The sequence below is a fragment of the Accipiter gentilis genome, chromosome 17 (assembly GCF_929443795.1).
Source record: "Accipiter gentilis chromosome 17, bAccGen1.1, whole genome shotgun sequence".
Taxonomy (NCBI): domain Eukaryota; kingdom Metazoa; phylum Chordata; class Aves; order Accipitriformes; family Accipitridae; genus Astur; species Astur gentilis.
In genome coordinates this window covers 4152087-4165340 of record NC_064896.1, presented here as the reverse complement: position 1 = coordinate 4165340, position 13254 = coordinate 4152087, and the positions used below count along the sequence as shown (strand labels likewise).

The window sequence follows — 13254 nt, the reverse complement described above, 5'->3', positions numbered from 1 at the left end:
ACTGGAAAAAAAAAAAAAAAAGTCCATTAACTTTTGAGCAACCTCATTTTTCTTTGCTTTCCAAATAAACCACTGCACCTACACTTCAGGGACTTCATCAGAAAACACTTCATATCCAAGGTTATTTTCCTGTCATCTTCTTATTAATCTTCCTCATTCTCCTCTCCAGATATTGGTCAAAAGTCACACCCCGAATACTCGCCACCCCACATGTACTCCCCTGATGTACAGAGCAGGGGGTGAATACGCAGAAGAGCAGAACCCACCTTACAGAGCCCTTGGCTTCCAGCAGCTCACAGGCAGTTGCCATGGGCAGCTCTGTTCTCTGCTCCCCTTCCAACCTCAGCTGTGAGCAGCCATCGATGGAGGTCTTGGGGCAACATGCTGAGCACTGCCATGGCTTCCAGCTCATTAACTGCACTAGTTCTGGCTTGCTTCAGATTCTGCCTCTCCTTGGTGCTTGTCCTTACCTGCAGCAGGGGCAACACAATGGGGGGGTACTGTGCCAAGCCCCCGCAGATCCCAACAAACCAGCCTCCATCACCCCAAGATACAAACCACCCTTAATTTCAGTTTATGTTGACGTGTCACGCCTCATCTCTTCTACTTTGTGATTCCTGATAGATCTAGCTCTGCTAGCTGACAGAATGATGACCCTGCTTTATAGGCTACCAACTGGCTACTAATCTCTTCACCTATCAATTATCTGATCCTGGAGATGCTAATTTTCTTGCAGTTCTGGAAGGAATACTTAGTGGATTCATCAGAAACCTATGCATTTTACTAGATGCAGGGCATCACTCAAGACAATGCCGAGATTACCTAAATCAACTCAAAACCTAGTCCTGTACACTGTAGGGTGGATAATGTCACACTTGCCCCAACTAAGGAAAGGTCAAAGTGCTGATCATTCCCTGAAAAGATGCTTAGAAACAAGAGAGCAACTAATCCTGGAGCACGTGGCTTGGAAGAAGCAAAGCCTATGGTATATTAGACTGTGCAAAGAGCCTAAAGGAGAATACCACCTTGAAAGAGCCATCTGCCAAATAAGGAAGACCCAGCGCCCACCTAAAGGCAAGGAATTTTGAAGACTGGCATTAAGAAGATGGCCCAAACATCTGGCCCACAAAATAGCTCAGTCTGTTTTTCATTGTCAACAGGAGCGATCTTTCAAGTTCACGGCAAGTGATAATGAATCACAGTTCCACCTGCACTACACAATGGGTGTTAGCATATGTGCTGCACAGTTTCTAGGTAAATCTGGCACCACAGAGAAGCATCTTGAAGTGTTGGCTTTTAGGCTGCTATGATCAAATTTAATACAGAATGTGTTCCAGCTGGGGAAGAAATAGCTTTTTTGGATTACAAACCACTCATGTTTTTCAAATATCAATTTCCCCTGAAGAATTAAGCCTATCATTCAAACTGAACTAGCAGTGGCAGCTCTCCCCTGAACAAGTGATGGGTGAGAGAGAGAAAAAGAGAGCTCATGCTCATTTAGGAATGTGGCAAAGTAGACTGTGTTTGGAGGAGATCAGGCTGGTGGGAACAGGTTAGCAATATTCTTATTATGCACTGGAAAAAAAAGAAAAGAAAGGTGTTAAGCATAAAAATGAATTGCTTGTCACAGTAACAGCCCTTCAGATAGTTACTTCCTTCAGTGGAAGGGAACAAAAGATATATGATAAGCACCTATTGCCAACTGATTCTTAAGTATTTAATACTTGGCAGCAGCTCCCCAGTTTAATCCTCTTTTCCCCAGTTTATTCAACCATCTTTCATCATTTAGCGATCCTCCAACAACAGGCACTGTCCCGTCACTGCATGACTCCAAACCTCCTGGAGCTCAAATCAAACTGTTTCTATTTGAAAGTGTCATAGAGGAGGAAGACATTTGACTGAGCCTCAGGAACACAATCCTTGATACAGGAGAGATACTGCAAATCCACACTGCACATGTATCCAATCCGTTTCCCATGACACACAGATTCTACTGCAGGCAGACTATGTCGGCTATGGAGAGCTCAGCAGAAAATTGAAAGCAATAATCATTCAAATGCTCCTTCGGGAAAGAGGTTTTCTCCTTTGTTTGGGCAACAGGGCTCAGATGTCAGTGAAGCAGAGGTAATTACTTCTGGCAAAGATAGGTAATTTGACAAGCAAGGAGTAATTCTGGGAGGAACGGTTCAAGAAGGTTAAGCAGAAGACAACAGCAGCAATACTGGTGGGGCAGAATACTGCTGGTCTCTCCTCTTCTAGATGTTTGAAATTAATTTTATACTGGTTAAAGGTAATCTGATTATATACTATTTATTGCTCCTTCACATACCTCCTTGAGGACTTGCATCATTTCATGTGAGGGGTCCCAACAGGCCTATTAAAACAAACACACACATCCTACTGGCAACTATTATCCATGGACTCTGAGAGACACAAGTAACATTTAATGAGCAGAGACTGCTAATTCATCTTAGAATTCAAAGGAGAGATGCTTCATTATAATAATCAGGAAGAAGGTGCCCTTCTATCTTCCAAACACACTTCCCTAAAAGTGGCTGTGGCAGATGTGTTATGACAGCACAGGAGAGAGATGCAGCTTGTAACTCTAGGTGGCATTTTTCCCTCAGCAGATAAGATACACTCTGAAGGGGCTTTGCAGAACAGACAGTGCATTCTACTTTGGGTTATAAAACTGCTCATCCCTGACGTGGTTTTATCTACAGTCCAGACAAGCAAACATCACCTCCCATAGCGTGTTCACAGAAATGATCTGGTCCTTAACACAAGCCCAGGTTTGAGAGCAGAATTCAGAGATACAGGAATGAAACTACCCTTTGCCTCAAAATAAAGTTAATGGGATTAATTATGCTGTTTGGTATGCAACAGAATGTAGGAGCTGGGCCTGGACACCTGCTATCAATCCACTCAAGTTACTGCTCACGAGCTGAGCTAAGATGCCTAATAATCAACAATGAAAGAATCTAAATACGTTTTATTTGTGAATGCAGTGGGTCAGGAGAATGCAAATGGTCCATTACCATGTCTCAGCTGATGAGTAGGAACACATTAAGCCATGGTAACTCCATCACTTGGAACCATCTGTCCATATTCTTCCTTTCCTCTCCTGTATTGTTAAAAGTCACACCAACAAGACCCTGGCTGAAAGACTCCAAATGCTCTCCAGTACGTTGCTTGACAGGATTAGATATCAAAATAATCTTAGCAAATTGGGAAAATAGTCTGAAATAACCAGGATGCAATTCAATAAGGACATACAATGTATTTCACCCTGAGGGAAGAAAAACGAACCACGAAGCATAAGGAATAAATGGTTAGACAGCACTCTGCGGAAAATGATACCGAGATCACAAATTCAGCTCAAATCAACAATGTTGTAATGTTGCAAAAAGGAGCAAACCCCCACCCCAGGATGGGTAAATAGCATGTGTCACATGCAAGACATGAAAGGGCTCTTGCACTCCACTCTGCGCTGGCAACCCTTCAGCCAGGACAGAGAGTTCACTTCAAGAAACATTTGGCTCATCTGGAGACTTCAGAGGGGAGCAACAGCACTGAGAAGGAGGCCATAGCATGTGACCTACAATAAAGCTGGAAAGGTCTGGGGTTGCTCAGCCTTCAGGGGAGAAGACTGAAGGGAACTTGGCAACATTTTGCAAAGACACAAAGAGATGCTGCAAAGAGTAAGATGGTAAACCATTCTCCACATCCACAGGGAGAGGCCAAGAAGTCACAGCTTAACTTTCCACAGGAGAGTGAGGTCAGACACCAGTACAAGCTTTAAAACTGTAAAGCACTGAAGCAGAATGCCCGAGATGACTTTCCAACATGGGGTAGCTTAGGGATGGCTTAAGAAGGGAAGGACTAAATGACCTCTCACTGCTCCTTTTTTATTCTGGTTACTCACTCAGGTGAATGAGAATTGCAGGTCTCCAAAAAGCCCCATGAAGATGCCCCTTGGAGATGCACCAAAGTGATTCTGAGGAAAGGAAGTGCTACGTAAAATGCTTTCTGATGGCTCGATTCCCTGCAAACCCCCAAAGCTACCTTAGTGACAGAGTACATCACAGTTACAATTTTGGATGTACACAGAAGTCAGGAAATTAAAAATGCTGGTTCCCACAGCAACCAGGATGCAGCCTGCCAAGAGAGAAGGAATGTTCTAGCCTAGTCAAAAGGTGTTAATTTTAATGCCTGAAGGCAACTTCCACTTCCAGATGCCTGAAGAAGGCCTCAGTGAAGTCAATGAAAGCTCTCTGCTCTCACGTATGGGAAAAATTTGATCCTCAGTTTCTTTGTTTCTGAATTATCTGCTCTTGCTTGCAGAACACAGCACAGATTTGAGTTTGAAAATTAAGATGAGAGACAGACAAATCAAGGCTGCTGCGAAGACCATCACAACGAATGCTGTCATCTTGGACCACACTACACTTTAGTATTTGCATAATTTGTGCTTTCCCATCCTCCAGCTCTGTGAAGAAATGATATCCCTATGTAATCGTGTATTCAGATAGAAGCACTGTGGTGAGAAATAGGCGTAACTTAGGTGTTCTTAATTGCATGTTTGTATCAGAGCAAGGATATTATGGGTATATTGAAATTGGTATGGAAACAACCTCTGCCTTTAGAACTTTCTCTTGAAACACCTTCATTTTCCTGCACTGAGTTTTTTCTCCTTTTTTCTTTTGGGAGCTGCATACAAAGTGTATTAGGGTGCAGTAGATTTTTTGAGAATAAAACATCAGAAGAAGGATGAACAATTTTACTAAGTCCAAAAAAATCCTCCCCATTTTTCACACTGATGCCTCAAGCAAAGGCTAAGGGATTTTCTTGAACTTCCAAAAAATTCTCTCTAGAGACAAGAACAATCCTGAGAGGCTAAAAGAGAGTATTTTTTAAAAGTATAAAGGTCTTCAAATGACAAATGCCTACCACAATATTCTGAACACACAGATCCAACCTTGAAACCAGTGACAAATCTGAAAGTTGACATCCTATGGGATGATGTTAAACCTACTGATTAAGTGAGATAAGAGACTCCTCTTGTCCCAAAAGGCAGCAGAGATGGGAAAAAAAAAAAAAAAATCGGAAACAAGTACCTGGAGAAATTATAGAAAAGGAAATTCTGTAGCAGGAACCATTTGAAATGCGATCTCCTGAAGGTGAATAGAAAAATGTCAAAATCTAACACTAATCCAGATGAATATCCAATGAGATATATAATGAAGGCGGCAAGAAACTTCAGCAGTAGCGCAAAAAGGGATATGATAATGCAGTTAAGTTCTAAATGTAAAATCTAACACAGCAAAGCCAGTTCTGAACCTGCCTAATCTCTTCAGAAGTTTCAAGAGTGGAAAAGGAGTGAATTAAAAACAAAGAAGATAAGTGGGCTTTGTGCTACACAGTTTATAGCTACCCATCTCTTCTGAATAAACAAGGAAAAAGCTAAATACAGAGGGATAAAGATAGGAAAACCAGAAGTCTCAGGATACTTCCAACATAAAAAGGCATAGCTAAAAGTACACTTTTAAAATGTTCTTAACTTGCTCTGCCTTTTTACATGGTTTCTGGTAGTGCATGTCTGCAGGTGGGTTTGTGTTTGCAGCAGCAATAACATAAAGCATCTGATTGCAAATGGTGGCTAGAAGACAAATGGCCCTCAGCATTTCTAGAAGATATAATTCTGACCAAAGCAGAGGTATTTGTGTAGTCAGGAGCTTCAGGGTTGGTATTCAACTCTGTATATTCTGTGTTGTCATCAAGTCGACACAGAGGGGTGCCATTAAGATCCTTGGAGTGGATGCTGGATGTTAGTTCAAGCCAGTTAGAAGTGCCAAACCTCCAACTCAGCTTTTGCTGTGGAGTTGCCACAACGCCTCCGTAATCCAGAGAAGAATTGGTGAGCAGTCCAACTACACCCACTCTCAGTTGGATGCCTTTTAATCACACGCTCAATATCTCTGAAGATTAGACAATTATTTCCGCATAATTAGTGTCCGGAATGAGGCACAAACAACATCCATAACGGGGTGATTAAAAAAAAATAAAATAAAAAAAGAAGAAAAAAGCTTAAAGACTAGTTCACTGTATTTTGAAATACAGTCCCCAGAGTCTGAAAAAAGGGGAAAAAAATAGTTATAGCCTGGACTGTTCCCCTGTCTACATGGTAACGGGGCTGCTCACGCGTGGCTTGCTTCCTCCACACCGCTGTATGTTCTACTCCTCAGCATCTTGAAAACAGGTCTCAAAGAATGCTCTCTAGTCACAATATCTCAACAACATTTTCTTTCTTTTTCTGCTTTTATTTGCTACTTTAATGGCTGTTTTTCTAAATTTTTTTTTGTTTCCTTCTCCTCCATTTTGCTGTGCAAAGCAGTTCTGACAAATCCCAAGACACTCTCCTACTTTTAGGCCTCATTAAGCTCAAAACTGTTCAGGGTCAATGGAAAGTTCATGAAACTCATGAGGAAGCCTGGGATGATTAATGCTTTTACACTGAGATAATGTGAAGTTTGCCCGGTTTCCTGCTAAAGACAGGCTCAGACCGAACCCTTGCTGTCCAATCTTTGCAGCTGTCCTATCTAAAGGGCTGAACACAGAGAGACACTGGAACGTGCATCTGTGCTTTGCATCTTAGGCCAAGGCTGTTCTCCACTGAATTTTCTGAGTTTGCTTTTTGTTTTGCAAGATGTAGATCTCAGTTGAGGGGAGATTAATCTATTCGGTTCAAATAATTTTTTTTCAAGAACTCCTGCCACAATGGAGCTGATCAGGTCTAGCTCAGGCCCAGAATAAGGGCTTTGATAGCAAAGGTGTTTGAAGAAGGCCCTAGGCCACTATATGAGACACTAATAGTTTTTTTTCTGTTTAAACTTTTAAAATGAGTATTTCAGGCTGACAAGTTACTCACCTATCAGCTGAGCCACTGTAATAAGCTTAAATCTCTCTGTGTGAGGTTTAGGGTTCAGTGGAGCCCTGATGTTTGAGCTAATGCTTGAAACAGCACATTTAAAGGAAGCCACCATTCTCAGCATGACCCAAGGTGAAAGCAGAGTGGGAACAGATCTCCTGCAGTATTAATGACAACCTTGGTGTCTGGAAGGAATGATCTTTGGCAGGTGGAAAGCAGGGGAAAAAACCCCATAACAGGGATAAATGTCAGCTCTAACATGAATCACACAACCAATCTCCAATGAGTTTGATATTTGGAGGATATCCTGATTCACTGCTTCCTGCTGACAGGAAATAAGTTTGTTGCTACAGATTTCCGTGACAGCAAAAGCCAACGTCAACTCAAAATGCCCTTCCTGAAAATAATATTAAACTGTGTAACATTATACATAAGAAAAAGATGATGATGCCAGGGAGCAACAGTGTTCCAGCAACATCTTCATTACAATATATTTTTCTCTTTAAAGCAGCCCATGGAGCCAACCATCTAATGTCATGTGCAATAGGCAGCAGGAATAATTTAGCATACAAATTCAGAGAGCAATTATTATTATTATTAGTATTATTGTTGTTGTTATTACTATTTTAATCACATAAAAGGACACTCTAGGGTTTTGTAATTTTGTGATCACAGGGAAAGAGACTCACAGGCAGAACAGAAAAGCTGTACCAAATGATTGCACAATTGGAGGTTACCATTTCTCTTCTGGTAGTTAGAATGTTGCTAAATTAGTATTTTCATCTAATTACTTTTCCCATGTTAAATATTCATACATCAACTCCTGTTGTTTCTAATTGAGGTGGGCACACTTCCTGCCTGCTTCATGGTTTCCTAGCTAAATCACTGATGAAGGAAGCAGCTATTTGGAAAATGTCTGGCTCAACAGTCAAGACTGGATGTTTGAAGGGACTGACTCTGGGACGTGGAGCCTTTTGTGTCCAATTGGGCCCAGCACCTGAGGTGGTGATCAAAGAGCACTCTAGCTGCTGTTAAAAGTTCCTGTGAAAGAAGCTTGGTGGTGTAAGTCCAGTGGAGAGATGTTACTTGAATCTCCATCCAGATCAGACACTGGGCAGGTCACAGTGTCACAGTGCAGTGAGTAAGTCTGGTAAGATTGCACTGCATTTGCCAGGGAGAAAAAAACTGAAGGTTTCTGAATCTCAGGACAGTCAGCTTGGTACCTTCTAGAGGCCTCTCCGTATATATTCACTACTTTTCTTCCCCAGTCACTTCAAATCCCTTTTTTATCCTGGAGAGCCAAAATAGCACAATTTCCAGGCAGCTGAGACCAATGACCTCCTGTCTTCAAAACAGTCAGGACAGTTCAGGCCAAAGTCTGAGCTGAGTATACAAACACAGTCTAAGCAGCCACTGATCTTCCAAGAACTGTTACCCTGCCTGCACAGATAGCCCTGTGTATTCTGTCACCAAGCAATCAAACATTGAACAACACAGAGGGCCCTACACAAAGATGAAGTCTAAACACCTTACATCTTTCAGATACAGCTGCTGTCAGATCTTTGCCATCCAGTTCTGGTGACCTGGCTGTGTCCTAGACGTGACAGTTGTCACATGGATTCACATCAGATAAAGCTACAGACCCTCACAAAGATGCACAAATTCAGCATATGCTGAGAGAAGCAATGGCTGTGGCAAGCAATTCATAATTTTAGGCGTGATTTCAAGTGGGGAGACAGGAAAAAAAGGGGGGAAACCTAGTTAAGGTTTGTTATTTTTATACTAAAATTAATATACTAATGTGCAGTTAGGTGGTGAAAAATGACTGTCTAACAGCACAGCAAGGTTCCATATTTACTTGCTGTCACTGATTTCAGAGCAAATTGGCTCAGGTTATAAGTCAAAGAAGAATTCTTCTGCTGCCAGCACTGCACACTTCAAGAGATATCTGAAAATCAGGCTTCTTACCTTATCATTGTTAAAAGACTGCAATCAAAACGTAACTGACAATTCAGCTGATGCATGAGCAGAAATAGATGCCAGCTCACTCTCCCATAGCTAGAGAAACTCTGTAAAGCTAACAGGATTTTAAAAACATTTTGTCAGAAAAATAAGTGGCTATGACAGACCCAGGGAGCGGGCAGAATAATAATTCAGCTATCTAATGCTGGATATCACAGTGACAGGTGCATTTCAAGTGCTGCGCTACATCATATGGTTGCCCTCTCCAGCAGCCTCACTCCAAGGAATTCAACATGCTTTGCAAACATCAATTAATTTAATGCTCACAACACCAAAGACAGGAATGAATGCTGAGATGCTGGGGTAAGAAGGGTTAAAATAACTAGATCAGCACTGGGAACAGAATACGTACCTGCAGATCTCTAGTCTTCACCCTTAGCCACAAGCCCAGCTGTGCCATTTTTCTTAAATAGTTCTAAAGAAGCATGTTTTGGGCCCAATTCTAACAGTGGCCAGATACTCTTCAGGTCTTCCTTGAGTTAGCTTAAGTGTAGAGAAAAATTTTGCAGATAATTCTGAAAACCCTGCAATTCTGCAGTCACTCACACTGGAACCTTGTGGTGCAGCTTTTATTCTAACATTCTAATCATCCTTCCACTCTAGTAGTGTGCTTTGCCCTTTTCCATGGCATAATTCCCAGGGAAATCATCACACATCTGAAATGGCTGCAAGACTAAAACATGTTTACCCCTCTGGAGGGCATGGGATGGGATGTTTAGCATGGCACATCTTATCACAAGCATCACAGATGAATAAATAATGCTTAGGAAAGAACCACAGCTGTTGGGTTTAAGGAAAGGGCTTTCAAGTTGCAATGATTATAAATGACAGCAATCAGAAGACTTTTGTACAAATAAGCTATGTCCAGAACATGGGAGAATCTTGATGAAATTGATGCCCTAGGAGTAGGATTTGGAGAGCATCAGTCACAAGTAGGAATGTAAGACCAAGTCACCAGATCCAAGGCCAAGTGAGTGGGAGCACTGTCTTCCAGTGTATGTAGCAGCCTAGCACTTACTTGGGTAGTGGGCAAGTCTGACCTCTGGGTATGAAGAAGTACAGAAACTGTACACATACTCTCCCAGATGCGAGCTGCCACCTTCCAAGGCAGAGGAGAACGGAAATTAACTAGGGTGGAGATACAGGAATTTTTCTGCCTGTGATTTTCCTGACATCAAGGCAGACATTGGGGAGGGATGCTAGCTCTCGGCTGTTAAGAGAAGCAGAATGCTATGTAGGAGCAGAAGGTGAACATTTATTTTGTATTTCTACTTTGATTAGAGAGAGTATTTGATAAAGAGCAGCTCCCCCGCTTCCCCCAGGGTGAGGCTGCTAAACTGAAGGCTAGGCTACAAGTGAGCATTGCATCCACAGCAGGAAAATGTATCACCCTTCAAGAACTTGATTGCTTCTTATGCACACAAACACACTTGAAAATAGCCCCAAAGAGGTTCCTTCCCTCCCACATGGAAGCAGCTGCAGAGAAATCTCAGCTTAATATTGACACCTCCAGCCTGGAGAATATCCGATTTGCCTCCATTACATCTGTAGTTTGGAATAAAAAGATGCATGATGTGACAGGAGGGGGAATGGGCAATAAAAAAGACGACAAACAGTGCCCTGTCCTAATTTCTAAAAGTCTCTGAAGACAAGAGGGATAGAGGGCTGCAGCAACGTATTGCCTAATGCTTCCGTTCTTTACCAGCCACAGTTAAAAGGAGGAAAAGCCTATTAAGAGGCTGAAATGTACCATGTAGCTTCCTTTCTGCAATTGTCTGCAAATCCTTGTGCTCCAAAGCATTTTCCTTGAGAGTGCTCACAGGCACACTACAAACTAGCATAAGTACTGCCAATTGTTTTAGCATGATAAATGCATTTAAAAGCTTTCAATATTTTTGTCTGTTTACAGGCATGCTCCTTGAGGAATTTTGACAGGCTTGCCAGAATGGAAAAGTTGCAAAATGCTTAACTTAGTGCTGAAGTTAATGAAAATTCTCAAGTAAGAAACCTGGGTATCCTTGGGGCATTGAAAGAGGAAGACAAAGGATGGACAAACTTAAATCACTGCTCCTGACAAAGCGAGACTGGGCAAGAGCAGTGGCTGGTCATATACAGCTTGTGCTAGTATGAGGCACATTGCCAAAACTGCTTCCTCCAGATACCCCAGCAATCGTTAACACAGCTTACATGCAACTTACAGTATTGCACAACCAGATGTCAGTTAACTCTCCTGGTACTTCTGCAGGAACTAAAGAGACAAGTGCCTTATTTGGGGCAATAAAAGGACTTGACGGTGGCACCACAAGCGTAACACCAAGGTTTCTCCCCATGCTGTGGCTAAACTAAAAGCCAGCCCTTCCTCTGCCATCTCCATCAGGGCCACCAGCCCTTGCAATCCAGAAGCCAAACAGGGCTGCTGCTCTTCAAGGTTTTGGCCATCCTAGAATACACGTGACGCTATTTCCACCTTCAAACCTTTACTTCCACACACATCTCACAGCTCTCCAAGGATAATGAGGCCTGCGTAGGAGGCTGTACTCAGTCTCCACACAAAGCAACAGATCTCCACATCTATGGTCTGAAAGATCACACCCATGTCATGTACCTGATGTAAAGAAGGACTGGGACACCTGGAAAGTGCAAAACCAGGAATGGGAGCATTTCTTCAAACTGTTATTAGTCCAATCCTTTTGCCCTGAGGAAATAAAGCTTGCAGATAATTTGCCCACTAAGGAACCCTATTCCACCCTAATCTGGGTGAGGGACTCTGGGACATAATCTCTGCAAAACAGACTCTTGTGGAAAGAAGCCAAGAAACCTTTGTATGTACAGCAAGTATTCCCCAAGGACAGGTGGGAAAGGGCTGCTAAAGCAGATTCTGCTGGCCTTCTCACCACGGCACAACCTGTGCAGGCAAGGCCAAGCTAGGGCAGAGTGAGCAGAGCAGTGAAATGCTCTGAGTGCAAATGAAGAAAAAAAGACAATTTATATCCCAAAAAGTCAACAAGTATCCCACCAGAATGAGCAGGGGAATAGCACTGAAATTATGTAAGTGGCTCACATAAAAAAAGGTAATCTGCTAAAGAGTAAAATTATACAAGCCAGTAAGCAGACAGTATAAAGAGCCTTTAATATTGATTTACCCACTCAATATTTCATGGAATTCACATCTTGCTCAACAGTGGAGCAATGAGAGAGAAAATGCTCAGTTTGGTCATGCCCTGACGTCTACAAGCTTAGACAAATAGCACCGTCAGGTTTGGACTGATTTCATGTTTTAATAAAGACACTGGTTGGTTTTAGCACTGCAATCAAACACGTTTGGTGCTAGATCTGTACGCAGAGGTGATACAGGCTGGGCATTGAGAGATGCCTCTAGGAATGAGATTCCCAGTAATGGGGTATGGGTAGGTAACCCCTAGGACCTGTGTTGAAAATCTTTTTTCATAAGAATGGAAAGAGATCAAAGCTGTTACAGATACCTCACTGCACTGCAGAGAAAGGAACTGACATGGACATGACATGACCTTAAAAAAATTCAACAAAATTGCACTAAAATTGATTCAGAACTCACCAAACATGTTACCAATGTGGCCGTTCTTAGTCAACGGTCGCAGTTCATTTTTTCCAAGTGCATATTGTTTGTAGTTATCCCAAGCGAATTTCATCATCTGTAAAAAGAAAAATTGAATGAAAGTGCTTAACAGAACCGAAAGTTTTCTGAACTTCAGCTCTGGGAACGAATGGGAGTTTCCCATTCACTGCTAAATCCAGCAACCAATGGCCCATTAATTATAGAACCTTAATTTGCACTGAACACTTACGAATGGGGCTGCATTCAGCAGTTTGCTAAAGTCTCAAACTCATCGCTCCTGGTGCAGAACTTGGGACTGGCACATATCAGAAGTACCACAGTATCCAACACACTGAGATGCCACGTTTCCCCTGGGCTGTGCAAACCAAGTGGGAATTTTGGAAGGATGTCTCCATCTCTGAATTTCTGACCTTTTTCATGGAGTATCAGTATTTCAGAATAGTAATTAAAATGGGCTAAAAATGCAAGGCCAAAACTCATATATCCCTAAGTATAGAGACGTTACCTTCTGAGTTTTCACATTTCTTTATGATAGTGATAAAGAAACTTGATCAAACTGCAAAACCACCCACCATCTGCCCGCCTTGCAGCAGTTACACATAGAACTTTGGCAAAGCAGCACCACGGAGGTGTACAATGCACTTAATACTGTGGTGAGCAAAGGAAGAAATTGGTCTTTGTTTAAGGACTGCACAGAAATTTGCTTTCT

The 13254-nt window shown here is 42.2% G+C and overlaps 1 protein-coding gene across 1 annotated transcript in view; it reads right to left on the bottom strand.

Annotated features, from left to right (window-relative positions):
- MAN1C1 (mannosidase alpha class 1C member 1) overlaps nucleotides 1-13254 on the bottom strand; it is a 69283-nt gene that overhangs the window by 33454 nt on the left and 22575 nt on the right. The window contains exon 3 of the mRNA XM_049820901.1: nucleotides 12525-12621. Within this exon, the coding sequence (XP_049676858.1) occupies nucleotides 12525-12621 (97 nt within the window). The remainder of the gene's footprint in view (nucleotides 1-12524; nucleotides 12622-13254) is intronic.